At 56.6% G+C, this 27,839-nt stretch overlaps 1 protein-coding gene and 1 long non-coding RNA gene across 8 annotated transcripts; one reads left to right on the forward strand and one right to left on the reverse strand.

Moving 5' to 3' along the window:
- The first annotated feature begins 1,450 nt into the window (after positions 1-1,450).
- Positions 1,451-26,204, forward strand: LOC147351171 (uncharacterized). 7 transcript variants are annotated; one of them, XR_015147266.1, is made up of 4 exons: positions 1,837-2,338; positions 5,395-8,497; positions 25,327-25,509; positions 25,889-26,204. It is a non-coding gene; the product is annotated as an uncharacterized LOC147351171 (long non-coding RNA). The 7 variants fall into 7 exon arrangements; XR_015147269.1 differs by having other exon boundaries at positions 2,109-2,338; positions 8,377-8,497; XR_015147263.1 differs by having other exon boundaries at positions 1,451-2,338; positions 25,327-26,204.
- On the reverse strand, positions 13,521-16,870 carry SOCS3 (suppressor of cytokine signaling 3). Its single transcript, XM_086356413.1, has 2 exons — positions 16,558-16,870; positions 13,521-15,978 (listed from the first exon to the last, which is right to left on the reverse strand). The coding sequence occupies exon 2, from the start codon at positions 15,885-15,887 to the stop codon at positions 15,198-15,200; it is 690 nt and encodes a 229-aa protein (XP_086212539.1). The 5' UTR covers positions 15,888-15,978; positions 16,558-16,870; the 3' UTR covers positions 13,521-15,197.
- Positions 26,205-27,839: the final 1,635 nt, after the last annotated feature.

Genomic DNA, 27,839 nt, shown 5'->3' on the forward strand with positions numbered 1-27,839 from the left:
ACAGGGCGCTAGGAAGACCACCCCAGATGGAGAGATGGGAGCAGAGGACCGAGAGGCTCAGGCGCTTGCACCTGCGTGCTGGGCACCGGAGACAGGAGCATCGTGGCCACAGGTTCTGGACACTGTCAGCGATCAGGCACCAGAGAATGTTCCCGGCCGAGGGAAGGACTAGGTATGGCAAAAAAAGGGAGGGGAGCTGGGCGTGGACTGGGAGGAAGGTGGGGCGGTGGGGGGAGGAAGGGAGCCCTGCCCCAGCGTGCCCTCTGTCCCAGGCGCGCACCCTGCCGGGAAGCCCTGGGGCCGCAGCTGCTCTGGCCGCCCGGCCCAGAATAGCCTGCCTTCCGGGCAGGGCTGCCCGGGCCAGCGGCGCCAGCGCCCGAAATAGGGCTCGGCCGGGAGGTCCGCGGGTGGCGGGCGCGAGGGGCCGCCCCGCGCCTGGGAGCTGGGACCCGGGAGCGCGGCAGGGACTGGGGACCTGGGGCAGGGATCCCGGGCGCGAGGCCAGGTGTGGGGCGGCGGGGCGGGGCGCTGACCTCAGCCCGCGAGGAAGCCGGTCGGGGGCCGGCCGCGCTGATGGAAGGGCTGATGAATCCGCAGCTGGCGGCGAGATTGGGCGGGTGTGTGTCTGTGTCGGTACACTTCCCCTTTAAACGCAGCCGGCAGAGGCGCAGTTGCCAGGGGCACGCACGAGGTGGCTGGGATCGGGATCAAAGCATCCCCTGACAGCGTTACGGGTCCGAGTCCTGGCGCCCGGCCCCACGCCGGGACAGAGGAGTCGAGAGATCCCGCCGACCGGGGGAGGGGTGGCAGGGACCCACCTCCAGGGCCACCGCCATCCGAGCCCACGCCCTGCTCCGGCGGGGTCCCGGTCAGATGCAGTCCCAGACCAGGGGGTCCTAGGGAGGCTCTGTGCCCGCCCTGCCCACCGAGAGGTGCGCCTGGATGGGGGGCGGGGCAGCACAGGCTCCCGGCTGTTTGTTACCTTCCTTGGACCCTCAGGCTGAGCTGTTTAAAAGGGGGCTGACCTCACTTTTTGCCCGTGCAGCCTTCTCCCCTCACCACCCTCCACCCACCTGCTAGCCTCCTCAACCTCTCCCAGCCTCAGTTTCCTCATCTATTAACCAGCGATTAGTCATATCTACCCTACAGGGTGGCTGTGATTAAAATAGAATAATTATGTAATGTGTCCTGTGCTCTGTAGATAGGGTCCTGTTTCCCTCCTCCTCCCCCTTCCTTGCTTAATCAGGCCGGGGGCTATCCTGTCCCCCAGGCCTGGAGCTTCTTGGGTGAATCAACACCCTTGCCAGGGCTCTCCTCTCCCCCTCTCCTCTCAGGGTTACCTTGGAAGCCGCCTCCTACAAGAGGATGGCTTAACTTGCTGTCGGAACCTGCAGGAATCCCAGGCTGCGGTCCAAGAATATTAACAGGGGGCCCAGCCTGGCTGAAGTGAGTCAGTCGCTCCTTCTGAAACGTTAGTTGCTGCTTCAGCTGCCCTTTGTAGCTTGGACCGGTTGGTTGCCAGGACTGAGCGGCCCCTAGAAATCGCTGGGAACACCAGCATGTCCTGGGGGTGGGGTTAGGAGCCAGCCCAGGGTACCAGGTTGGGAAGGGGCTGGTGATCCCCCATTTGACTCCTCTCTGGGAAAACAACCAAGGCCCCAGGACCTGAGAGCCGTGGTACCCCATGTAAGGAAGGGCGGGCCTGGCTTACTGTAACTGCCTGGCTAAAAGCCTGATTGTCCTGTGGTTGGGCAGGCCAGCCAGAGAGGGGCCCTGGTGGGGTGAGGGCTCACGCAGTGTGAGAAGTGGAGACAGGAATTACTGCTTTCCCAGGGAGTGTTAGCAGGCCAGGTAGGTCTGCCAGGAGGGCGCCATTTCTCCCTTAAGCAGGTATGCCAGATTATTTGCAAGAAATAGTCTGTCTGGGCTCAGCCCCTTCCCAGGGGCAGCAGAGCAGCCAGTGTGGACCTGGGGCTCACTATGTTCACTCACTGGTCTATGACAACAACGCTGGGAAGCGGAGATGTATTATTACCTGTTATCATTGTAACAGGTAGGGAGCAGACTCAGAGACCTACCCTGGTCTCCTAATTTTGAGGAGGCAAACTGAACTGGGGAGACAACCCAGGCTCCTAATCCCCACTCGTCTGGCCTCCTGAGTGTGGGAACCAGCGTGGCCCAGAAAAGCAGAAGGATAGTGGGGGAGGAGGGCAGCTGACCGCCCAGGTGCCTGAGCCCCTCCCCCAGCGTGCTGTTTGCTCAGTACTCAGCTGACTTCCTGTCCCCGGAAGAGCACCTGCGGGTATGCTGGGGTAGGCGTCCCCTTCCTGTGGTTCAGGTAAGCGCTGAAGCCCATGCCTTCTTGGCCTCCTCCCTTTCTCCTTTCCCAGGCTCTAGATTATCAGGCCTGGGGGCCCCAGAAAGCCTCTCAGGACCAGAGGTTTGTCCAGAGTCTCCAATTGTAGGCGAGGGACTGAGGAGGCAGAGGGAAGGGGCTGCAAGGTCCTGGGTGAGGGCAGGACCTGAGAACTTCCCCTTCAGCTGTAACAGACCACCTGGAGCTTTCTTCTTCAGGCCTCCTCTCTGATGATGATAATGCTGCAGTGAGAAAGGTGCAGATGAAAGTCCCTTAACTTCATGTCCCTGGCTGTCTCTCTAACCTGGTTGTCTGATCCAGCAGGCACAGCTGAGGGATGGAGGCTGCTGTGCACCTGCGCCACTTCACCATCAGATACCCAGGGCTTTGCAAAGAGCTCGCCGTTGGGCATCCCCTGGACTTTTCCCTAGGTGACATTGCCAAGGAACGGTGTGGCACTGGCCAGATCTCCTACGCCCAGCTCTGAGGCTTCACCTTCCTTCTGTCTCTTGCCCCTGGAAGCTCAGAATAAGCTTTCTAGAGGATGCTCTTTCTTGTGTGTAGGGTCATTTGAGGTTGCTAATACTGAAGCCCTTCACCAGAGAAATGTAGGAAATATCCCTGCAGCTAAATGAGGCAATGTCTGAGGAGGACCAGGCCATGCCAAGCAGGCTACAGACGCATCTCCCTCCTCCCCAAGAGGACTGCCCTTGGCCGTGCAGACTGCCTCTCAGCCCTGCCCTTGGCCAGGCCATCTGCTGGGTACATCCCCGGGCATCTTTTCAGCCTGTTCTTTGTTCAAGGTGTCTTGGATGGAACATAAAAGGGCCTTCCTCTTGTTCCTCCTCCCAAGAGCAAAGAAGGACACATTGGTCAGGCTCTCTTCCTGGAAGAGGCAAGGAAAGAAAAAAATAAAATGTTCTTAGTTTTAGATCTTGCAGGACCAGTCAGCAGTACCGGGTTGAACAGAATCCTCCAAATTCGTGTCCATCTAGAATCTTGCATGTGACCTTGTTTGGAAAGAGGGTCTTTGCAGATGTCTTTAGTTAAGATGAGGTCATCCTGGATTTGTTTGGGCTCTAATCCAATGACTGGACACAAGGAGAGGGAGATGTGCCTGGAAGATGGCCATTTGAAGACAGGCGGAAACTGGAGTGATACGTCTACAAGCCGGAGAATGCTGAGGCTTGCTGGTGATCACCAAGCGCTGGGGAGAGGATCCTCCCCTAGAGACTTAAGAGGGCACACGGCCCTGCTGACATCTATTTTTTTTTTTAATATTTATTCATTTATTTTTGGCTGTGCTGGGTCTTCCTTGCTGAGCAGGGGCTACACTCTAGTTGCAGTGTGCGGGCTTCTCCTTGCAGTGCCTTCTCTCGTGGAGCAGAGGCCAGGGGCTTCAGTAATTGGGCTGGAGGCTCAAGAGTGAACGCAGGCTCAGTAGTTTCGGTGCACAGGGTTTGTTACTTTGTTACTCGGTGGCACATGGGATCTTCCTGGACCAGGAGCAAACTGGTGACCCCTGCATTGCAAGACGGATTCTTAACCACTGGAGCACCAGGGAAGCCCCCTGCTGACGTCTTGATTTGGGACTTCTGTCCTCCAAGACTGAGAAAATCCGTTTCTGTTGTTTTAAACCCCCTAGTTTGTGGACCTTTGGTACAGCAGCCCCAGGAAACTCGTATGAGCACCAAATGTCAGACTGAGGGCAGTTGTGGAAAACAAGAAGGAAATCCACCAGGCACGGAAAGCAAAAGCTTGGAAGAGACCAAGGAGGAGACAGGAAGGAACGCTTCCTAAGCACCCTCCTCCCACCCGGACAGGAAACTTCGGCCAAGGCTTGTCGGTCTCCACTGTTCTCATAGCAAGAGGGTGGGGAGTTTGATGGGGGTGACTGTGGGAGGTCATTTTGAATCTTGCTGGTCCCAGGGAACCTTTGCTAATACTACTAACCCTGTGACATGATCTTGTCTCCACCTCACGACAACCCATGAATCAGGTTTTGTTGAGATGCCCATGTATAGATTAAGAACCAAGGCAAGGGCTTCTCTGGTGGCTCAGTGGTAAAGAATCTGCCTACCAATGCAGGAAATGGCACCCACTCCAGTATGCTTGCCTGGAAAATCCCCATGGACAGAGGAGGCTGGAAGGCTACAGTCCATGGGGTCACAAAGATTTAGACACGACTGAGGGACTGAGCACACATCAATGCCGGAGATACAGGTTGGCTTCCCTGATCCGGGATGACCCCACACGCCCTGGAGCAGCTAAGCCCCTAAGCCACAACTATTGAGCATGTGCCCTAGAGCCCGGGAGCCGCAGCAGCTGAGCCCGTGTGCCCTGAGCACCCTGGAGCCCATGCTGTGCGACAGGAGAAGCTGCCGCAATAAGAAGTCTATGCACTGCAACTGGAGAGCAGCCCCCGCAGCAACACAACTACAGAGAAGCTCACACAGCTATGAAGACCCAACACAGCCATAAATAGATAAATAATTTTAAAAAAGAACCAAGGCAAGACCATTACTAGGTCATGGAGCTACCCACATGACCTGGAGGTACCCGCTCCAGGTCATTTGCCAGGAAGCAGTGATCTGAGACATGTACCCACCTGACTTTCCTGCCCTACGGCCGGCGCCCTCCTCTCTGCCAGTCCAGGGCTCCTGTGCCCGTGTGCAAGCCTCAGTGAGGCTGGCAGACACTGGCCATGGGCAGGGATGTGCAGCCCGAATGCTTGGGTTTGGATCCAGCTCTGCTCCTGGGTAGCTGTGTGACCTTAGGCACGTCACATTACATCTTTGTCCTGTAGTTCCCTCCACTATAAATATGGGGACAGTAATAGTACCTAACTCAGGGCGTTGCTGGAGAATTAAATGTGTTCTTACCTATCACAGGCTTAGAAGAGTGCTTGGCGCATCAGAAGCAGGCCTTGAAAGTATGTGAGATCTATAAAACACACGGGGGTGGGCTCTTTCCCTGCAGAGACGGGGCCAAGAAGACAGCTATGGGTTGGTGAACCCGTCTTTATTCTTACTCCACAGGCCAGGTGGAGAACCACAGTCGACAGCATTCTCCTGCAGTCCTTGTCTGTTTCCCACTGAACCCTCCGGAAACCTGCAAGGAGGGCCCCTGAGACCAGGGAGCGGAACCCTGAGCAGGCTGACTCATTTGCTTAAATCGTGCCTCTGAGGCCTAGAAAACCTGTGATCCTTGTTCAGGCCCCCTTTCTCTTCCCCGAGAAAAGATCAGACCCCTGCCATCACCTTGCCGCTGGATCCTGGTCAGTCATCTCCGGATTTGCTGTGTTGCTCACGGTGGGAAGCTAGACTGGGGTGATTCACCATCATGCATCATCCCGCGGAAAGCTCATGTACAGTGCACAGTGGAGGAATGGTACTGGGTGTCGAGTTTACAGACAGAGCTCAGAACGTGCGGAGCAGCTTGCGCGCGAAGCAACGTGTCTACCCCGGGCACGTGCAGCAAGTCCTCCAGGCACCTCTGGCCATTGCTCCATCTTTCTCTCAGGGGCCTGCAGCCTCTACTGGGAATCTGGCCCCTATAGATTCTTCCTCTCCAGATGTCTCTCATACCAATGACGGAGTCCAGCCTGATGGTACCAGGGTCTTGTATCTTCTGCTGTGGTTGAGGCCCCTCCCTTCCCCCACTCAGGATGGACCAGCTCAGTCCTTATCCTGGTGTGGGTACAAGGTCTCTTGTTGCAGCAGGGCCCCTTGGCTGACCTTCGAAGCTCCTCTAAGGCTGGAGAGGCCTGGCAGGATGCCTGCGGGAGGGCTGGGCTGCTCTCCTGGGCTCCTCCCCTCCACTCCAGGGCTTTGGCCAGAGCCTGGTCAGGGTCCTTGCTGGAGTTCCCAGGCAACCCCTGGAGTGATGGTCTGAGAAGTCCAGTGGGGAAGCCCCAGTGTGGAGGACAGATTCCACAGCCACGGGCTGTCCCCACCCTCTCATCAGGCAATGCGGATTGGTCTCTGAATAGCTTCTGCGTGGCCTTCCCTCCAGAGCCCCTTGCCTACTTTCACCAGGTGCCAAGGGACAGTGAAAAGAGCAGTGAGTGGCCAGAGGACCAGGCTCCAAAGCCAGCCAGCCTGTCTCCCTCCCAAACTGGCTCCTTTCCCTCCAGCCTCCTCTTCATAGACTTCTATAACAGAAAGAGGTATAGAGGTCATCTCATCCCTTCCCTGGGCTCCAGAGGAATAGTTTAGAGCGATACTGAGGTTCTCTGAGGCTTCACACAAACCTCTGCACATTGGGTTGGCCAGAGGTCTCAGTAGTGTTTCCTTGGCAATTCTACGCCCATTGGGAATACCAGCCCTGAATATATGAGGCTCCCAGCCATTGGGAGATGGGAAGATCCTAAGGCCTCAGTGGATGGAATGGTAGCCGCAGGACTGCCCTCCAGGGCTGACTAGTCTCTGATGAGAGGCCAGGTGTGGATCCAGAAGCCATTTGGGTCCCCTGGGGAGCCTTCACAGTAGCTGCTAAGTGGAGATCCTGGTTGGGGGGGCTCTCACATGCACATACGGGTAATGGTGGAAAGGGCAGGTGGTCAGTCTGCTCCTGGGACTTCTTCCCTGGTGGTCCGGTGGTTAAGAATCCATCTTGGAATGCGGGGGACACCACTTCCATCCCTGGTCAGAGAACTAAGATCCCACATGCTGCGGGGCAACACAGTCCGTGAGCCACCATAAGATTCAGTGCAACTAAATAACAAGTCTGCTCCTTCCATTGATCATCTGTATGACTTGTGTGTTCGTGTTAAGTCGTTTTAGTGTCCCACTCTTAGTGACCTGATGGACTGCAGCACACCAGGCTCCTCTGTCCACGGGATTCTCCAGGCAAGAATACTGGAGTGCGTTGCCATGCCCTCTTTCAGGGGATCTTCCCGACCCAGGAATCGAACCTGGGTTTCTTATGTCTCCTGCATTGGCAGGCAGGTTCTTTACCACTGAGCCACCTGGGAAGCCCCTGTGTGACTTGAGGCAAGCCTAAATCCCCTGACACCTTAGTTTGCTTATCCGGAAAATGCAATATATTTCATCTGGGCTGCCTCAGGTAGGAGTAAGATAACATATTAAGATGTCTTGAAAGAAACAAAATGCAACGTATTCAAAATAAAACATGCCTCTTTGCTTCCCAAAATAAAAGTTGTAAATGATTGAAATATTTTAACAACTCCAGAAACCCCTTTGTGTAAAGAAGTTTCTTCTTTTGTACAGTCAAGCATTTGGGGTCAAGCATTTGGTGGGCTTCCACTAGGCACCGTGACCCCCTCTTATTAGATTTTGTGAAGATCCAGTTCCTGGTACAGAGTAGGCAATCAATAAATTATTGCTGAAGGAATGAATGAGTGAGTTCTTCCTTCAAAGAGTTCATGGTCCAATTTGGAAGAAACTGGCAGCCACGAAAGAGAGGCAGAATTCGAGGAGGGGGAAGGGCTGTCTGGGCTGGTGGGATGACCCCCGTTTGAACCAAGCTCACAGGTGGGAAGCCTATGGTGGGCAGGTGAGGAGACCACCTTGATGGGAGGCAGTTAAGTCTCCCTGGGTGGGGTGGAGTGGGTGGGGGAAGTGAAAACAACGAGTTTTCCTCGAGAATGAGAGAGTGACTATACTGGAACCGGCTTAGAGGAAAGCACCCCGGGAAGCAGTGTGCATCCTATGGGGAAGGACTGTGTGTGTCATGTGATGACGAAAGCAGCGTTTCTAGAAGATGAGCCTGGCCTGGATGTGCCTGATGGGGACACACCAAACTTCTTGAAGTTCCCCAAAGTCTTCCTTTCCCTTTTTTGGCCATTTCCCTGTTTTGATCACTAGGATGCCAGGCTGTCCCACGCCTGCTGAGAGAACACCTGCTCCTTCTCATCACCACCGGAGTCATTTCTTCTGGGAAGCACTGTGGGTCATTTCCTCCCGGAGGCCCTCAGCTGTACCCTGTATACCATTTCATTTTTATACCTATTCCTTTTTAGGATACTTCTTGGTTTTCACATCTGGTTCCCCTTTCAGACTATATGTATGCTTCTTGAAGTCTGAATGCTCCCTGTTGGCAGTGGTCTCTCCAGCATTGGTCCCGGTGCCCAGAACAGGGTTCCCACCTTCGTTGACATCACCTGGAGGCACCGGGCAGGTAAGCATCAGGTACTAATGTACCCTAAAGCTCATAACCACTACAGTCCCCATCGTACAATGCCATGGGACCCCACCTACAAAGATCATATCCTGAACAGCACCCCCTGTGGTTGTGCACACACAGGCCTCCTGGAGGACCGGTCCTCATGGATTTTATGTTTCTTGTCTATAACCTTCATCATCCTGTACATTATGGACACCACATAGTGCTTTCTGTATGGAAAGATTTAAGACTTGGGGGAGGGGAGGTGAAAGAGAGGAAACACATTTTCTTGTGTAATGTAAATACCGAACTCGCCTTCTGTGTGTTTCTTCTTTGAAGGCTAGGTTTTCCACCTTTCTCTAAGGCTGGGCCTAATTATTACTACGAACAGCAGCTGTGATGTTATTAATGAGGAAGGCATGCAGTTTTAGCACTCAAGAGTCCTGGCTTCTCTTCAGATGAGAGCTGGGGGCCTCTGTTCTCTCTGCAACGCAGCCTTCCAGGCCACCGCTGTTGCTTAAGGCTGTGCTGCAATCCGGAGCACTCAGGAGTGGGAAGTCCAGAGTTCTCCCCACTTCTGGGAACAGCCCCCCACCCCCCTCCCCGCGCCAGCTTCCACAGGCAGCCCTCATGACAGTGGGTCAGGCTAACCCAGGGTTTCACAAATGTCTGGCCTGTTCCCAGCACAGCACAGCTGGGAGGGCTCAGCACTGGGGAGAAGGCGCACCGTGCTCCTCCCACCCCACCCCCCCCCCCCCCCCCCCCCGACCCGCCACCATCCTCGGCCTGAGGCCCAGGGGCTGGAGCCCAGCAGAGGCTGCACTTGTCGGCACTTGCCTCCTCACAAGCGGCACTTGCCTCCTCACAAGCGGGTGGTGAACCTGGGCCTCCCCTCCCTGCTGATTTCCCAGCTCCGGCTTAGTCAAGGTTCCAGGAGGAAATCCCCTGTCCCAGGAAATGAGGAGGACCGAGGCTTGTCTTCCCCGAAGGCAGCAAGTGGTCTCAGAGTCACCTGAGGTGATGTTGAGTACTGAGCTTGCTGACTCTCCTTGGAGCTTCTGATTCAGAAAAGCTGGGCTTGGAGTCCGGGAATCAGCAATTTCATCCACTCCCTGGGGGAAGTCTGCAGGTGGTTCTTTGGCTTTTTGAGACTTGGGAAGGGGGGCAGGCCTGGGTGGTGAAAAGGGTTGAGGCAAAAGAGCCCTGGATTCTCAGGTAGGACCTCCAACTCTAATGATCCCCACCACCCTGAAAGAACTGTCCTTGTAATCCAAGCCTCAGTTTCTCCATGACTGACATGATTGTGTGACCCGAGGGAAGGGTGATCAAATGTCCTGGACACTCAGGGCTACTAACCCAGGACAAGCTGGTCACCGTGCTCAAGGATAGACAGGATTGTGGATGTCTGAGGTACTGGAAATGAGGCTTAAAGATGAGTCTTGGGGCGCAGATAGCAGTCTATTCATTTTATTTACATTTTAACTGGTGTCTGTCACTCCCACGAAATCTCTGGAGAGCAGGAGCTGGGCTTTGTGTTGTTCACTCTCAATCCTATTAACTCACAGGATGTGTTAATACGTACTTGCTGAGTGAATGAATGAATGAGTGAGTGACTGACTGACAGGCAGGGGCTGTGAGCCTGTTTTGGGGAGGTGGAGGCGTTGCCGGCCTGGAGGGGGAATCTCGGCTCCCCGGGGAAAACTTGATCCACTCACAGCGTCCTGAGCAGCCTCCCCTGGGAGGGGTCAGTGACCCCCCCCCGCCCAGTGACGAAGGACTCCCTCCCTCTTTCTCTCCCTCCCTCCCCCCAGGAGCCCCGGCTCGCCGGTCCATCCTTCTCTCCCTCTCCCGACCCCCCACCCCAGGGAGGTGCGCCTGGCAGCCTCCCGGCCGAATTTCCTGGCACTCGTTTGAGAATAAACAGCACTCTGCGCCTGCAATTCCGTTGCTATGGTGACCGCTCCGCCGGCGGCGGGGGGCGTGGCGGGGGCGTGGCGGGGCGTGGTCTGTCTGCGCGCACACTCCTCAGGGCGGCGGCGGCGGCGGCAGCGGCGGAGGCGTGGGCCCGGGAGGTGCCACCCGCCCGGCTCCGCGCGGACATTCTTCGCATAGCTCCGTCAGGGCTCCTGCAGTGTCCGGGAAGTGATTCTTCCTGGCAGAGGCCATCCTCCAGAGCGACGCGCTCGCCTGCCTGCCCGCCCGCCCGGCGGCCGCCGGCATGGGAGGGGGCGGGATGCCGCGCAGGAAGGTGCGCCCGGGACCGGGCTCATTCCACCTCGGTCTCGGTCTTGCCGGTCAGCCCCTGTGCAAGTGGTTCCCCTCCCCGCAGACTTCTGTCTCTGCTTCGACTCCCTCTGTGGCTGTCTGACTCTGCCCCGCTCTGTCTCTCTCGCTCTCCCTCTGCCTGGTACCGCGGCGTACCCCGTCTCGAACATCCTTACTCGTTCCTTAGACTAGGACACACGTGGCCGCTTATTTCCCGTCTCCAGCTCCCCGGTCTTTGGCCTCCTTCATTCCCTCCTCTAGAGCAGGCATTAGAGTTCCCGTTCCCGGCTCTTAACTCATCGGGTGGACTGCACCAAAACAGCACCAACGGAGAGTGGATAAGGGCCTCTCGGGGTGAATTCCTACAGCGCCTGAAGCAGGGTGATTGGACTCAGGGCCTGCGGAAGAGCATCTCCAGCCTTTGTTTTGGCCAAGTACCCCCAGCTAAGCTTAACCTCTTGAGGCGTTAACCTGCTTAACCTGCTCAAGCCGCTGAGAATTGTCCCCCTTCCCTGTGGGACTCTTCTTAGCAAATCTTGGGAGCAGGCATACCCCTCCGCTGGCGGCCAGGACAGAGGGTCCCCGCCACGAAGTTCTTTGGAGGAGGGATGCCTGCCTCTGAAAGGATTTAGAAGTACAGATTTCTGCAACAGGGGTTGGGGTGAGGAGGGAAAAACAGAGAAAAGCGCTGGTGAGCAGAGCTAGCTGGGAGTTTCTTGTCCTGGTATTGCCAATAGCTAGCTTGCTGTGTGAACTCCAGTAAGTTGCTTTCCTTCTTCGGGACTCTGTTTGACTTGTCTGTCAAATTAGAAGAGTGGTCCAGTCTGTGGTCTTTAAATGGAGAGACCTATGGGAAGAAGGGTGGGGTGGGCAGCGAGGGAAAGGAGTCAGGTGTCTTCTGAGTTCAACCTCCAAGGGATGAGAGAACCACTTCCCTACCAGGCCCTTTGAGTGGAGTGAGTTGCTCAGTCGTGTCTGACTCTTTGAGAGCCCATGGACTGTAGCCCACCAGGCTCCTCTGTCTGTGGAATTCTCCAGGCAAGAATATTGGAATGGGTAGCCATTCCCTTCTCCAGGGATCTTCCTGACCTGGGGATCCAACCCTCGTCTCCAGCGTTGCAGGCAGATTCTTTACCGTCTGAGCCACAGGGAAGCCCCTTTAGTGCCCTGTGAATACTGGACACTCTGGCTGTACAGCTGCCTTCTGGGTGGAGGATGGGGATGGGGGTTTGATACATTCTGGGTTCCAAGGTTCCACGGAGGCAGTCGTGCCAGCACATGGTGGCAGACTGGCAGGCCTTGGGGTGGGGAAGAGCCTGCCAGAAGCTTCCCAAGCTCTCCTCCTCCTGGGAGGCACTGGGGAGCCAAGCCCCACTGGGTCCCCTCACCTGACCTGGAGCTCTGGGAAGGTGACCTTGCCTGGGTCTGCATTCCCAGTTCTAGAAGTGGTAGTCTGTCTGGCGTGGTCCCTACGTGCTCTGTCCACTCAGTGATCTCACGCCTGGTCTGGCCCTTTGTCACTTTAGGTTATTTTCCCCCAAAAGTCCAGGAAATGGGAAAGAAAAACGATTTTGTTTATTTACTCTCAGTTGCCTTTTGGACACTGATTCCTGGAGCAGCTTATCGGGGGCCAGGAAGAGGGCTTTGGCATTTGTTTAGGCACCGAGGCAGATGAGGGAGTGGGCCCCTGACTTGTTGGGGGAACACTCATCTCTCCATCTGTTAGGTTTGGGGGCTTGGGGGAGGAAGAAGCGTGGAAGGGAAGTGTCTCAGAACAGGCATTTTTAGTTTGTGTTTTCGCAGAACCCTAGTGCTGAGTATGCATGTTGGGGAGGAGGTTACCAAACTCTTGGCTTTGCAGGGGGGACCCACCTAGGGGCAACCCTGGGCATAGACTTCATGCTTACTTAGGGAGGCAGAGCATTCATGGGCTTTGGGAAAATCAAAGCCTCCTGGGTTCCTAACCTGTGTCTTTCCCACATTCCCAAGTGGTGTGTCCTTGGGCAGGTTGCTTAACCTCCATGAACCTAAGAGGCTGCCCCCAGGCTCAGCCAACAAATATTTACTGAGCACCAGTTCTAGGCATCAGAAGCGACCAGTCCAAGTCCCCGCTCCCAGGAAACACGCAGTTGGGTCTGTGAATGTGGGGTAGTAACACCTGCCTGGTGGGGGTGGCAAGGAAGGTGAACCCAGGTGATGTCTGAGTGCCCCAGGGGTGGGAGTGGCTGAAAACAGGTGAATAGATGGCTGCTCTTATTGGGAGGCGGGTGGCCCCATCCACTGGTCAGGCTGGGGTTCCTACCCATGGGAGGGCCCCACTGTGTGCAGGGTTTGCATGGGGACCGCCCCTACCCCCAGCTCCTGGGGACCTGGCTGAGGTCACGGGTCACTGCCAGGACCCCATAGTGTGGGCTTTCTCGTAACACCTCTCTGCCAAGGAGCCCAGTGCCTCTAATAGCTTGGAGCCTCTAAAAGCTTTGACCACAGCTCCGTTTATACTCCTTGCAAGCCCTTTGAAGCGCTTCCTTCGAACTTGCTTTGCATATTCTGGTCAGATCTGAATCAGACTAGCAGGAATTACCCCTCCCGGGTACAGTCTAGGTGGCTGCCTTCGGTTGTCAGTGACGTGAAGCCTGAGTTTGATTCCATCACGAGAAGCACCAGGGCAGTGAGGGGGTAGGGCCGCCACCCTCTGATGTAGCGTGTGGGTGTGGGTGAAAGAGAAAGCAAGTCCAGAGGGGCGGTGGGGGGTGGGAGAAAGGCTCCAGTCAGGTTTTTCATTAAAAAATAGTGCTCTTTATTATAAATTACTGAAATGTTTCTTTTTTGAATATAAATATAAATATGTGCAAAGTTTGATTTGGATTGTTATTTTTGTTGAGTTCTTCAAGCATCTCCTATCAGCCTTGAAGGCCTGGGTAGGGGGAGGGGAGAGGACTGGAGGTGGAATCTTTATAAAAGACAGAGTGATTGAGGCAGATTGTAAACATTATTAAAAAACAAAAACAAAATCCAAACAAAATAACAAGGAAAAAAAAAAACCACCCCAACACACAGCTGACCCATCCAGCCCAATACCTGACACAGAAAACTTTTGTGTGTTTGGTTTTCCCCAAAAAAAGAACAGTTCCAGGTAATTCCATCGCTGCTACATTCCTCTGAGTTTTCACTGATCAGTGCTATTGCAGAGCGGGAGCAGCTGGGTGGCAGAGCCTTTTGATGACTTCCTGCCAGTGCCAGTCCCCCAAAGTGAGGAGGGAGGGCTGTCTGTGCAGGGGCTGGGGGCTGGAGGACCCAGTGGCTCTGCCTCGGACCAGAGCCCAGGTCCCACTGGTGGCCAGTATCCACTGGGCTGGCTGGCATTCTTCCTGGGCTCAGCTGGAAAGCAGGTGGATCTCTGCCCCCTCCCCACCAATCCATCTCCGACCTCCACCACCAAATGGTGAGTGGCCGCTGGGCGCCCCTCTGAGAATCCTTCGGCCTCTGCTGGGGTTGGCTGAGTGTGTGGCTTCTTGTGTGCCAGTCCCTATCCATGGGACAGGGAGCATTTAAGGCAAATCTCCTAGCCAGATCTAGTCAGGAGGCACAAAGTAGAATGCCCTATCGTCTCTGTCTGGGGTCAAAGGTGGCTCATCTCCTCCAGCCCCACCCCCCCTCCCCAGGTGCTGAAAGGTAGAGCAGGGGTGGGCTCAGAACTACTGACCAGCCCATCCATTCCGCGCCCCCAATGCCACTCCCCCCTTAAAACGGGAGAAGGGCCCTGGGCTCCTGGGCACTAGACGGACTCTAGGACCTGTGTTTCTGGTGGCCATCTGAGGGGCAGGAAGAGGGGGAACAGAAAGGTCCCCTTCAGGTCACCCTTCTCCCCAGAGCCAGAGGTGGAGCAGGCAGCCGCCCCTCCTGACCTGAGCCGAGCAGTGGGAGTGACCATTTTCTTGGCCAGCCTGCAGCCCTGGGCCCTGGAGGCACCCTCTCTCTCTCTCCCCTCCACCCTTTTCCAGGCTCTCAACCCGCTGAGGTTTAAAGCTCTGTTTTAAACCAAATCAAAGAACAAACAAGTTCCGTTGGAAAGTTCAAAGATTCCCGGCAGTTCTCACAGTTCAACACGCCCCGCGGTGTCCCCCGTTTGGAAGCGCAGCGGGGTGGAGGAGGCGGGAGCGGACAGAGCATCCACTGCGGTCCTAGCTGTGGTCCCCCCGGGCCAGCTGGCTCCTCCGGAGACGCTGGAGTCGGGGAGGTGCGCTCCGGTGGCTCTCCGTCTCCCCTCAAACACATTCCAGGTGCCGCCGGCCCTGTTCTGCCGGGGGAGGACCGGCGGGAGGGGGCTCCCCGCGCCCTGGCTCACCCGGGAGCTGCAGGACTCGCGCGGCTGGATTCTTGTGCTTGTGCCATGTGCCACGGAGGAGAGGGGACCCGGGCCCCCTCGCCCTACTCCTGCCCCCTTTGCTCCCTAAAGCGGGGCATCGTACTGGTCCAGGAACTCCCGAATGGGCCCAGGCAGCTGGGTGACTTTCTCGTAGGAGTCCAGGTGGCCGTTGACGGTCTTCCGACAGAGATGTTGGAGAGTGGCCACGTTGGAGGAGAGGGGCCGGCTCAACACCAGAGGGATCTTCTCGCCCCCCGAGTAGATGTAATAGGCTCTCCTGGGGGGGTTCCCGGAGAGCGGCTGGGCCGGTGGCTGCTCGGGCACCTCCGAGGAGGGCGAGGAGGAGGGTTCAGCGGGGGGCTGGGAGAACGAGGGGGCGCCGGCGGCGGGCATGTAGTGATGCACCAGCTTGAGCACGCAGTCGAAGCGGGGCACGGGCTGCGTGCTCCGGGGGTCGCTCTGGAGAGAGAAGCTGCCCCCCTCGCACTGGATGCGCAGGTTCTTGGTCCCCGACTGGGTCTTGACGCTGAGGGTGAAAAAGTGGCGCTGGTCCGAGCTGTCGCGGATGAGGAAGGTGCCCGCGGGCTCGGCGCTCAGCAGCAAGTTCGCTTCGCCGCCCGTCACGGTGCTCCAGTAAAAGCCGCTCTCCTGCAGCTTGCGCACTGCGTTCACCACCAGCTGGTACTCGCTCTTGGAGCTGAAGGTCTTGAGGCGCAGGCTGGTGTCCAGGGGGCGGCTCATCCCGGCGGCGGGAAACTTGCTGTGGGTGACCATGGCGCACGGAGCCAGCTTGGATCTGCGCGGCGGCGGCGGCTGCAGCTGTTCGGCGGCCTCCGCACAGCGGCCGCTACCGCATCCCGGGGGGCTGCGGGGAAGAAGGCGCGCGCCGCGTGAGTGCCCGGAACCCTCCAGCGCGCCCGACCCGTCCCGGCTCCCCTGCCTCTGCCGAGCGGCCGGGACACCAGCTGCCCCGGAGGCGCTCACCTGGGCCCCCGTTCCGACCCAGACGCCCCACGGAGCCCGCCCAGCCCCCGCCTCCAGGCAGCCCTTTCCCCAGCGCGCACTGGTAAGGTGCCGAGTGGGAAACTCGGGCGCGGAAGTTGGGTCTCCAGGAGCGTGGCCGGGGTGGGGAGTGGGAGAAGGGCCCCCGGGACGCTCTGGGCGCCGCTCAGTCCGGTGGCCCCGGGGGGGGCAGGGACGGAGAAAGAAATTCGAGGCATGGGGTGGGGGGTTGGGGGCGGGTAGGGAGGGGACCCGAGAAGCCGAAAGGCCCCAGCCTGGGTATTCCGGGAACCTGGGATCTCCGGCTTCCATCTGCTCTGCCCCCTATCTCGTCCCCTCCCTGCCGGGAATGACCCGGGAAGGGGAGGGGAAACCGGGAAAAGCTCCCAGGACTAGCGAACCCTCCAACCCCCCCGCTCCACGCCGCGCCCCTCCTTCCTACCTGGTCCCAAACCGAAGTCTTTGGCTTCGGGGCTGCGCCTCCTACGGTCCCCAAGGCACGGCGGCCAGCGGTGGGTGGCCCGCGCTGCGCCCAGATGTTGGCAGCCGCGAAGTCCACAAAGGGGCCTCGCGCGCGCGTCCCTCGGGCTTCGCCGGGGCGCCCGCCCTGCCCCCTGCGCGCCGCCGGGCCGGCCCGGCGGTGGGGGGTGAGGGGGCGCGAGGCGAGGGGCCGCGACCGGAGCTGGGCCGGGCGGGCTGCGTGCGGGGCCGGAGTGGCGGCGGCGACGGCGGCGGCGCGGGGAGTGTGAGTCGGAGCCGCCGCGGAGGCCGCGCTCGCGGGTATATACGCGGCCCCAGCGCCCCGCCCCCCCGATTCCTGGAACTGCTCGGCCGGCCTTCTTGTAATGTTTAGTCACTACTCGCAGCAATGAAAGGCTGCGCGCCGAGCGGAGGGAGGGGCCGCGGGCGGCCGAGGGCGGGCCGCGAGCGGGGCCGGGGACCCGCAGAGACGCGCGCAGAGACAAAGCGCGATGCGAGGCGGCCCGGGCGGCCCGGCGGGCGCGGCGCCAGCCCCGGCGGCGCGTTCCTGGCAGCGGCCCCTCCCCCGCGCGCGCTCCGCCCCCAACTTCTCATTCACACTTTCCCCCTCCCTTCTAAGAAGGCCAGTTTCTGGCAGAGGCGGGGGCGCTGCTCCCGGAGCCCGGGCAGTTCCAGGAGGCCGAGCGGGAGAGGCTCCTGGCTTCCCCCTCTTCCCTTTTCTCGGACCTCGAGGGGAGACCCCACGCAACCCACCCACCCACCTACCTCGCCCCCACCCGCGCCCGCCCGGGGTTCCGATCGCGGCCCCAGGAGGCCCGTGCCCGCCTCTGGGGAACTGGGGACACCCCACCCCCACTCCCAAAGCCGGGCCTCGAAACTAGGACCGGACCTGGAAGCCTGGGGGCGGAAGAAAGCGCGAGCGTCACCCGTGGGCCTGTCCCAGAGATGAAGCCGGGAGTCCTAAGCGTGGAAGGAACGCCGCCTGCGTGGCAGCTGTCCGGTTTCAGTCCATCGGCCCCCTGCTAGGTCCTCTGTCAACATGGGTGCCGCCTCCCACCGCTCCAAAGACCCAAACGCAAGCAACAATCGCTGTGGCCCTTCTGAGTCTCCAAACCTGCCAGGTGCCCTTAAGCAGCGGGACGGGCCCGAGGGCGAGCGATGGCCCCACCCCGCGCCCCGCGTCCGCTAGAGGGCGCCCTGGGGTCTGCGAGATGGAGTGGAGTTCTGTGCTGCACCCCACAAGCCCTGAAACGCGAAACGCAGGGGCGGTGGGGGTGCTGGCTCAAGAGCTGGGGCCGGGGGAACTTGTCGGGGGCGGGGGACCCAGGGAGAACTCACATCGCAGTCTGGAATTAGACCTGGGAATAAAAAAATCCAGCAGAGGAGAATTTACGGAAAGCAGTTTCCAGTTCAGCCCACTTTCAGATACCCCAGGCCTACCGCCTAGAATCTCCACCCCCCGCCCCCCTGCCCCGCCAGTGTGGGGGTTCGATCTCCCCCCGGGGTTGAGAAGAGGAGGCCCTTGAGGTGAACAACGGATTTGTTCTTGGCGTGGATGTGGGTGGTTTGGGTTAACCAGGGCCAGCTTTATGAAGGATGAAAAGTTTTCTGCACCCCAAACAGGCAGTGGGGTGCTGGGGACACCTGAGAACCAGCTTAGGAGGCGCTTAGATTGTCATCTCTCAGAACGCAGGGGCTGACAGTTTTGACCCTGCCCTCTTTCCGGACTCCCAGCCTCTGAAGATAAGGAAAGGAAGGGGGAGAGAAAACACCGGAGACCTGGCTCCTCGGCGTCTCTGGGAGCTGATAGGCACCTCTCCGTGCCTTCGATTTGCCACTGTCTCCTCTGTGCTTTCACCTCTCTCCCCACAGATGTCAGAGGAGTAAATGAGTTGTGGGCAGGACACCCAGCCTCTCTGGAAATTGGCTTTGCCATCTGTAAAGCAGGAATAATAATCTTTTCCCATCAGAGATCTGAGATTAAAAAGATAAGAAAAGATTCTGCACATCAAAATGTGCTAGAAATGGAAGTAATTCAGTCCAACTCTCCCTTCGGATTCTAGGAGAGGAGTCATTAGGAGGAAGTCTTCTTGTTACTTCTGCAGAGGGGGGAATTGATTTATTCAACACATTTCACAAATATTGGACTCTGTGTACCAGACATTGTACTGGGCATTGAAATATAATGACGAAGAAGACCTGGTCTTTGCCCTCCAGATTTGCAGGCTAATGAAATGGATTCTCCTTCTCTGTAGACTCAGGCATTCATTCTTTTTCTCATCCATTGATTAGGAGGCTGCACCATGACCATCCACTTCTGTGCTGAGCCCCGTGGAGGACAAGGAAGGCTCACAAGGAATAGCCCTTGAGTTAATGGATGAGAGAGTGCTTTGTAAATTATAAGGCTCTGACACAAGTCAGGTTCATTCATTCATTCCACAAACCCTCACTGAGTGCCTGCTTTTGCCAGGCACCGGGCAAAGTGCTGGGAACACGGTCATGCTGGGTGAATCCTGCAGGGATGCGGATGAGGTGAGGGGACATGGGACCCCCACGTGATGGGTGTCATATGAAAGGAGTGGTTGTCATTACAATCAGTCCTATGAGACTCTGATAATTCATTCTTGGGGGGAGAGGGGATTAGAAGTGGGGATGGGAGAGACAAGCAGGAATAAACAGCCCCTGAGCTTGGGATTCCCAGTCTGCTTAGAGAGACACAAAGCTCTGCAACAGGTAAGTCCTAATGTCAACAGCGTGGTACCCCAGTGAGCCTGGGGCCTGCCGAGGGCCCGTGGCAAAGGGTATGTGACTGGCGGGGGCGGGGGGGCACAGAGTGGGTCCAAGAGTACAGAGATGATGGAAAGAACAGAGCCGGGGCAGGGCCACCGTGCATCCTGCTCGAGGGGGCAGGGCTCCCTGAGTGCTGACTCAGGAAACTGAACTGCTGTTCTGGCTCCACCACCCAGTAGCTGTATGACTTTGAGCCACTGACTTCCCCAGCTGTGCCTCTGTTTCCTTATTTGTAAAATAGGCTGAAAATAGTACCTACTTCATCGCGTGATTGTGAGGACTGAGCCAGTGTATGCAACCTGCTAGAATAGTGCCTTGCACGTAGTGAATGCTCGACAAATGTCAGCTGTAATTATTTGGAAAGCATTGAGGAGTCTTTGAGGAGAGGGAGGAGGGGAAGGCTGAGCTGCCGCACCTTGGGCTACTAGGGGAAGGATGCGGCTATACATGGCTTGATGTTTTGGAGAGCTATGTATCTCCTATATGATACATTCCAAAAAGCTGTTTGTCTTCAAACAGTTCAGCCAGTCACCCACTTTCCCTTTGGCTTTCTAGTATCTCCAGGGGCTTCCTGTTGCCTTTCTGTGCATGCTAAGATGCTTCAGTCATATCCAACTCTTTGCAACCCCCTGGACTGTGCAGCCTGCCAGGCTCCTCTGTCCAAGGGATTCTCCAGGCAAGAATACTGGAGCAGGGCAGACCTAAGGCCATTTCCTTCTCCAGGGGATCTTCCCGACCCAGGGATCGAACCAGCATCTCTTACGTCTCCTGTGTTGGCAGGCAGGTTTTTTCACCACCTGGGAAGCTCTCCCGTTGCCTTTGGGATCGTGCAAACACCTCCCAGTGAGTGTATGTCTAGGCTCTCCGCCCCCACGTCATCTTCATCAGCTACCTCTGCCCCACTGACACTTCATGCCCCAGCTACCTGGAGCTCTAGGCGGTGTCCGAAACATTCTCCAGGCCTGGGTCTTTGCATGTTTGCTTCCCTCTGGGTGGGACTACCTTCTACATCTTGGCTGATTTCTACTTTTCCTTTAAGGTTTGGCAGAGACTCAGTCTAAACTTTCAGGGTAGCTCCTTCTATGCTGACCAACATGCTCTCCTCCTCCACTGATAACCTAGAGGAAATGAACTGTCGTTGATTTTTTTTTTTTTCTTTTTAAACCTAGCCAACTGATCCATAGAAAGTGCTCAGTGGATCTTTAAATAAGGGATTGTGTTCTCTTTTATTTTCCATCATTTTTAGATACCACCAACTGCTTTCTTCTAGAGTATCTTTTGTTTTTTTCCTGAAGGGCTATGGAGTGGCTGTTTAGACGGGAAGAAGGGTATAGAAGCCCCTGTGTGGCTGGTGAAGACTGTTAGGCCTGCTAATCATAAGAAAAAGGGAGTGAAGACTCTAACTTTGCTGGAAATGTCAAGGAGGAGACACCAGTCGGATACTGGGCACATTCCCAGGGACCTTCTTCCAGGCAAGAGAGATGCCCAGAGCAGGGCAGACCTGAGGCAGTTTCCCTGTCTGCTGGGGACTCCAGGGGAGAGAAACGTTGTCCAAGTCTCGCCGCTCTGTCCCTCCCTGCCGTTTTCCTGGCTAAGGAATTTAGGAGCCTCCTGCCTTTTCAGAATCTCTCCCTTTGCAGCATTTCTTATGAAGTCAGAATCCCATTTCCAGGCAAAGGTGCTTGGTCATAAAGATAATAAAGAGATTCATTTGTGATGGAGGGGAAGTACACAGCGGTTTCAGCTGCCCATGGGGCTTCACTTACTCATGGTGTGTGACAGACAATGAGCTCTTGCCCAAGCCTCCTAGATCGGAATGCTGGCGCCCGTCGGGGGGTCGAAGGAAGCTCTGGCCGCCTTGGTGAACACAAGGTCCCACACTTGCGCACATGGTCTCTGTGTGCTCCGGAGGCCAGCCTGGGGGCCGGCACCCACTTTGCCATTGTTCTGCCTGGTGGCTTTGCAGCCGGATGGGTTAGGAGACTGGCCTCAGACCACAGAATTGCTCAATGCCAAGCCCAAGGCCTCCCTCTGTCTCAAGACTGGTGGGCTTTCCACAGCACCAGAAGCACCCTGGGTTCAACTGTCCAGTGGCCTGATTTGACTTATGCGTGTTGATTGTGCTTCTCTTGTGTGACAGTTGGCGAGGTCTGGGGACACAATGGGGGCTTCCCTGGTGGCTCAGATGGTAAAAAAAAAAAAATCTGCCTGCAATGTAGCAGAACCAGATTGGATCCCTGGGTCTGGCAGATCCCCTGGAGAAGGAAATGGCAATCACTCCAGTATTCTTGCCTGGAGAATCCCATGGACAGAGGAGCCCAGCAGAATGGTGAGGAAAAGACTCTGGTTCCTTCCCTTTGGAGCTTCTAGTCTAGGGCTGATGGTTACTGCAGATATGCAGGAGGCAATGAAGCCTCTCCCTTCCTGCTCCCCTTTCTCTTGGACAGTTTGGAGAAAATGCGTGTGTGTGTGTGTGTGTGTGTGTGCGTGTTTGGGGGTGGGGTGTCTCACCTGATCTCTTGGAAGCCCTGCCCCTCACTGCCTCAGTGAGGCTCTCCCAGGGCTGGGCTTCCTTGGGCATCTTAGCCCCTCTTAGCTGAAGCCCCTGCCCACCAGGGCTGATGGTGGAGCCAGCCTTGCTGGTGCCCAGGGTGATGGCAGAGATGACCTTTCCCGTGCAGTTGGAAAGGTCCAAGGGTTGTGTAGCAGGTTGACCCCGACCTCTCTCTCTTTCCGGCTTCAGACAATGCCAAGGGACAGGCTGGGGAGGCCTGGACAATGGTCTGCAGCCGGAACCGCCATTCCAGTTTGCAGGCCTTTGTTTCTGCTGGGAGGGGCCCGAGAGCTAATGAAAAGGTTTGTGGCTCAGATGTCTATGAACAGTGGAGGCGTTCTTTCAAGCCTGACGTTCCAGGCCCAGCTGGCCTCTGGCATTTCCCAGAAAGAGTGCCGAGGGAGGGGAAAGAAAACACTTCACCCACCCACCCACCCACTTACCCACCCTGCCTGCTGAGATTCCTTCTCCCTCTGGCACTTGGGCTGGGCCGGAGCTCAGACCCCCTGCCCTGGGCGGGGGGCGGGGGTGGGGGTGTTGGGGGGGGTGGCCCAGTCCTCCGCCCAGACTCTGGAGGGGGAGCCTGGAGAGTACAGGGGTGGGTGGGGGGCATCTAGGAGGGGAGAGGGGTTTCTTCCACGGCTCCAGTTGGAATCGCCATCTGTTCCAAGTTCAGAGTTGGAGGTAGAGGAGGAGGGGACTTGGCTTCCAGCCAGCTATCGCCCCTGACCCTAAACCAAACCAGCCCTGCTGTGTCCTGGGTTGGGATGGTAAGAGGCTCTGTTCGCTCTGAAGCGGCCGCTGTGCCTGCGGCCCGTGCCCTTTCCTGTGCTCGGGAACAGACACCAGAGCAGCGGGCAGTTCTGGGAAGCGAGGCTGTGGTGAACCATCTGGGCTGTAATGCAAATGAGGCCTGGCCTGGTGCCTGGAGCTGAAGTGGCAGTGCCCCGGAGGGAGAGCCAGCAGGAGGGTGAGGACAAGGCAGGCTCCTGGGCCCCAGAAGCCCTTGGAGAGCCGGGATGGGTGGGGACCTGGTGGACGCCGTGGGCTGGCTTGCCCCACGATACCCAGATGGGCTGGCTGCCAGAGCAAGGCAGTAGGGGAGCTCCTGAGCTGACCCGGGCCCCTGGGTCAGATGCTCACAGCATCTGAACTGACCTCCCCGGGGTGGGTCTGCGCTCAGGCTCCCTGCAGGGACGGGGTCGCCAGGAAAACTTCCCGAGTCTCCTATCCAGGTGGTGACTTCCACCTAGGAAGGTCCCCAGCTCCAATGTGAATCACACATTGGCATGCACTGATTCCGGGGCAAGTTCAAAGGGATGTGATGTACCCTCTCTCCGGCTGAAACCAGCCAGGAGGGCAGAGAAGTGGCTCAGAAGGACTGGGAGGTGGGAATCTCCAGGGGTGAGATTCCAAGGGGTGACCCTGGGGGCTGGCTCTCCCATGACCTTCCTTTCCAGCTCTCCCCTCGCCCCTGCTGCACTCACCTGAGTGGAGTTCCGAGTGTCTACACCCGAGCCCATGAAGATTTCATAAGACCCCTATAATTGTAAACAAAATTGCTGATGGCAGTTCAGATTTCTGGGGTAATTGGACCTATCTAGAACCACTTCTTGCTCTTGCAAGACTTGTTTTACAAAACCATCCATTCATTTCTTTTCTTTTTCGGGGGAGGGACCAGACCACGCGGCATGTGGGATCTTAGTTAGGATAGAACCCAAACGCCCCTGCACTGGAAGCGAGGGGACTTAACCACTAGACTCCCAGGGAAGTCCCTCATTCATTCATCTTCTTTTTTAAAATTATTTTAAAAAATAATTTTATTTATTTTTGGCTGTGCCGGGTTCTTTGTTGCTGCGTGAGCTGTCTAGTTGCAGTACTCGGGCTTCTCGTTGCAGTGGCTTCTCTTACTGCGAAGCATGGGCTCTAGGGCGCTGGGGCTTCAGTAGCTTCAGCATGCGACTCCCAGGCTCCAGAGCACAGACGCAGTCATTGTGGTGCATGGGGCTTAGTTGCTCTGCGGCATGTGGGATCTTCCCAGATCAGGGATGGAACCTGTGTCTCCTGCACTGGCAAGCAGATTCTTTACCACTGAGCCACCAGGGAAGGCCTCATGCATTTCTTTAAGAGTACCTACTACGCATTTTTGAGTACCTACTATGTATTGGAGATTGGTCTGGGAGCCTGAATTTATCAGTCTGGGCCCTCAAGGAGCTTAGATTCTTTCCAGAAGAAAAAGGTTCTCCTACAATCGATGTCATGATTAATTAATTGCAACTGTGTTAAGTACTCGGCGAAGTCTCGGGGGCTATGTGAGCATACTATGGGGACCCCCAGTCTGTGGGTGAGGGGGACAACTGGGGGGAATCCCTGAGGAAGGGGCACGTGCAGATGGGAAGCTGAGGTCTGGAGAGGTCTCCTCCCCATGTCTCCCAGCTCGCAGGTGCTAGGAGCAAGCGGAGCTTTGGGACAGACACACCACCAGCTCCAGGGCGCCCAGGCTCTGCCACTGAGCATCTTCCCACTGTCCACTTCTGTCTCCCTTCACACTCTCCCCACTGCCCACCAGGGACAGAAGTCTTAGCTCAGCTTCTGAGCTCAACCTGAGACACCTCCAAGCAGAGAAGATGGTCTATTCTACTCCATTCTACGGGAGAAGAATCAGGCGCATCCTCTGACTTCTGGAACTTTGTAAACCTCAAAGATGTTTCATGAACAGGCAGCACGGCTGTTTGCACAGCCGCAGTCCAACATCTGCAACATACAGATGAACTGCTGTGGCCTGCTACAATTACCCTTCTTCCTGCGTAACTGGGGCATTTTATATATTTCCAAAGATGCATGCAAAGTGATGAGTTACACACTGAATGTAGCTCAGAATTTAAAACTTTTGAAAGGGAAAATGTTAGTCGCTCAGTCATGTTTGACTCTTTGTGACTGCATGGACTATAGCCTGCCAGGCTCCTCTGTCCATGGGATTCTCCAGGCAAGAATACTGGAGTGGGTTGCCATTTTCTCCTCCAGGGGATCTTCCCTATGCAGGGATCAAATCTGGCTGTCCCGTGTCACAGGCAGATTCTTTACCATCTGAGCCAGAGACAACATTTAAAAATCTGGAAATTTCACATTTGCGTTTGACTTGAGGGTTTTCTTTGGACCGATCTGGCAGGTCTAGGTGGACCCTCTAGTTGGGACCAGAGCTCTCCAGCTCTGCATAGCTCACCTCCCAGGATGACTGCCGTCCCCACACTCCTCTCCCTGCCAAGAGCTACAGGCACGGAGGTGGCACGTCCACCTGGCCTGTGTCCTCCCACCTCTCTAGGCTAAGGGGCGAGAAGGGCGATTGACTTCGGGGGATTTCCTTTGAGCATCTTTCCTAAATTCCAGGAGGCTGAATATAAATCAAGCCTGGGCCTGGGCGTCTGAAGCCTCATCTCTCACCTGCTGGAGCCTGGTCTGACTTCGTCTCATCTCAACAAGAAGACTTGTCCTGCTGGAGACTCTGCTGCCAGCCCTGGAGCTCACCTAGCCTCTTGTACCATGCGGACTGAGCAGGGAGAAGCAGGGAAGGTGGGGTTCCTCCAGGGAGCCCCCCAGCAGCTCACCTCCACCACCCAAGTGGGGCCCGGGGATCCTGGGATTCCCTGGGACGTAACTGGCCACCGGCCACTGTGTTTCCCCACGGGCTGGGCTGCTGGATCACGAGGAGGCCTCCAGCTCCTGGTTGGGGTGGCGCTGGCTGCCTGCCACACCACAAAAGGCTGAGATTCCCCTGAAGCTGAGAGCTGCATTTATCTCTCACCGGGACAGAGAAACAAACCGGCATGCTTTGCCCAGGAGGCATTTCCAGAAATTTGGGTTCTGGCTTCTTGTTGATGAAATGCCAGATTATCCTGGCCCTCTTTGTGGTGAGAGAGAGCCATTGAGCAATAGGTGTTTTGTTTTGCAGATGACAAGATCTTCGACACTGAAAAGTTTAAATGATAGATGCAAGAATCTTGACCACATCCCCACCCCTGTCAGCAAGGTTGATGGTTTGAACTCAGTGGCTTGGACAATTTGTCCCTCACCACCCGCAATTCCAACCGACTCAGACCCTAGGTGCCAGAAGACCTCTTCTCTTAGGGCCCTACAGGCCCTGTGGAGCCTCTGCCAGGTCCATGGCTACAATACAGGGAAAAGCTGTTTTCTGAAGCAGACATTGGGATACTATGGTGCAGAGCTGGCAGTATGCTTTTGTAAATAAAGTTTTATTGAAAATACAACCTCATTGGTTTGTTTTGCTTGTGGCTTTTGCACCAGACTTGAGTACATGCCACTGAAATCATCTGGCCTTCAGTATTTACCATTAAGCCTTTTAAGAAAACATTTGGCAACTCCTGCTCTGGGGGGACAGAAGCCTGTCTCATGCCAGGGAGGACGGGGGTCAGGTCTTAACTTTGGGGAGGAAGAGTATCAAGGGCTCCCCAAGCCACGACTACCGAAGCCCGCACGCTCTAGAGCCTGTGCTCTGCAACGAGAAGCCACTGCAAAGAGAAGCCCGTGTACCGCAAGTCAAGTCCATGCACAGCAATGAAGACCCAGCACAGCCAAAAATAAATAATAATTTAAAAAAATTAGAGTATCAGGGTCTGGGAAAGATCAGAGTAACAGCTCAGTGGGGAGAGCACACCCCAGGGAAAATGAAGGCAAGAGAAGGGCTGGTGGCTGGAAGGGAGACCTCGGGGGGTCTCTGAGGTGCCAGGTTTGCAAAGTGATCTGTGGCAGCAGGTCAGTAAAATCCCTGGGGGCCAAGCCGCGGTCGCCCCCATTTCCTCCTGCTGCGGAGGCTCCAGGGCTCACAGCTCCTACCCTCCGTGCGTTTGTCAAGTATGAGTGAACCAGCCGCTTCCTGTGCTAGGTCCTGTTCTGGGTGCTCAGTGCCGGGCTTTAAGGGGGGCAGGGAGACAAAAGACACAGCAATCCACCAATAAATAGGATTAGATCACAGTTCTTAATAGAAAGAAAAAAAAAAGTCCTGTTATAGGGTGGGGGGGGCCGGGCACTTACTTCTAAGGGAAGTGACCTTTGGACAAGCTCCGGGGTGGGAGGTGGAGGACAGATCCTAAGGCAGCAACATGTGCTGGGGAGTTTGAAGTGTTGTAAAAAGGCCAGGCTGGTGAGGCCGGGCAGTCCCCAGGTGGAGGAATGGAGGCAGTGGTCCCAGGGTTTCATGCCATCCTTGCACCAACGCTGCACAAAACTTGAGTGTGCTCCTCAGAAACAGGCAATCAGACCCCATGTCAAACTAACCTAGGAGCGTTTCTCATCACTGATGGGCTGGCCGGCCAGCTGGGCTGGCTCTTGAGTTTGCAGTAGCCCTGTGTTTGGGAGAGACCCTCACTCACCAAGCAAGTTGGCCCCTCACCACCAAGAGGGAGGGGCCTTCCTCTTGCACTGGCATGATTTTCGGCTCAGGGAGTGAATCACAGACAGTGAGGCACGGGTCCTTGGCTCAGGATTTCCTGGTGTTTCCTGCCTGCAAGAGCAGCCCCGCTATCAGGGGCGGCAGCCCACCACTCCTTGACGTCAACTCTCCTTTTCATGAATGGATTTCCTTTTCCGTTTGGGAAGACACGATCTCGGTCATCAGTCCATCAACCCTGTCTTTCTTGCCCTGGCACCTCCTGTTTGGGAAGCAGCGAGCAGACTAACCAGAAGGCAGTGGGTGAGCACAGGAGGTCAGGGAGGGAGACTCAGCATATGGGCTTCCGAGACACCTGGGGGTTTTCAGAGGACAGATGCTTTCTTGCCCGAGGTCATCAAGGTGTGACTTGCAGCTGCCCTTGTGTCTGCCCAGACTGCTTGTCCTCCAAGTAGCTTGGGGCACTACCAGGCAGACTTGGGCACCTGTATTAGCT

The sequence above is a fragment of the Bos grunniens genome, chromosome 19 (assembly GCF_055505025.1).
Source record: "Bos grunniens cultivar Pamir isolate PY7600 chromosome 19, Bosgru_T2T1.0, whole genome shotgun sequence".
NCBI classification, from domain to species: domain Eukaryota; kingdom Metazoa; phylum Chordata; class Mammalia; order Artiodactyla; family Bovidae; genus Bos; species Bos grunniens.

Excerpts from the sequence above, each read along its gene's own strand:
- SOCS3 (XM_086356413.1), bottom strand. The coding sequence starts at position 15,887 with ATGGTCACCCACAGCAAGTTTCCCGCCGCCGGGATGAGCCGCCCCCTG.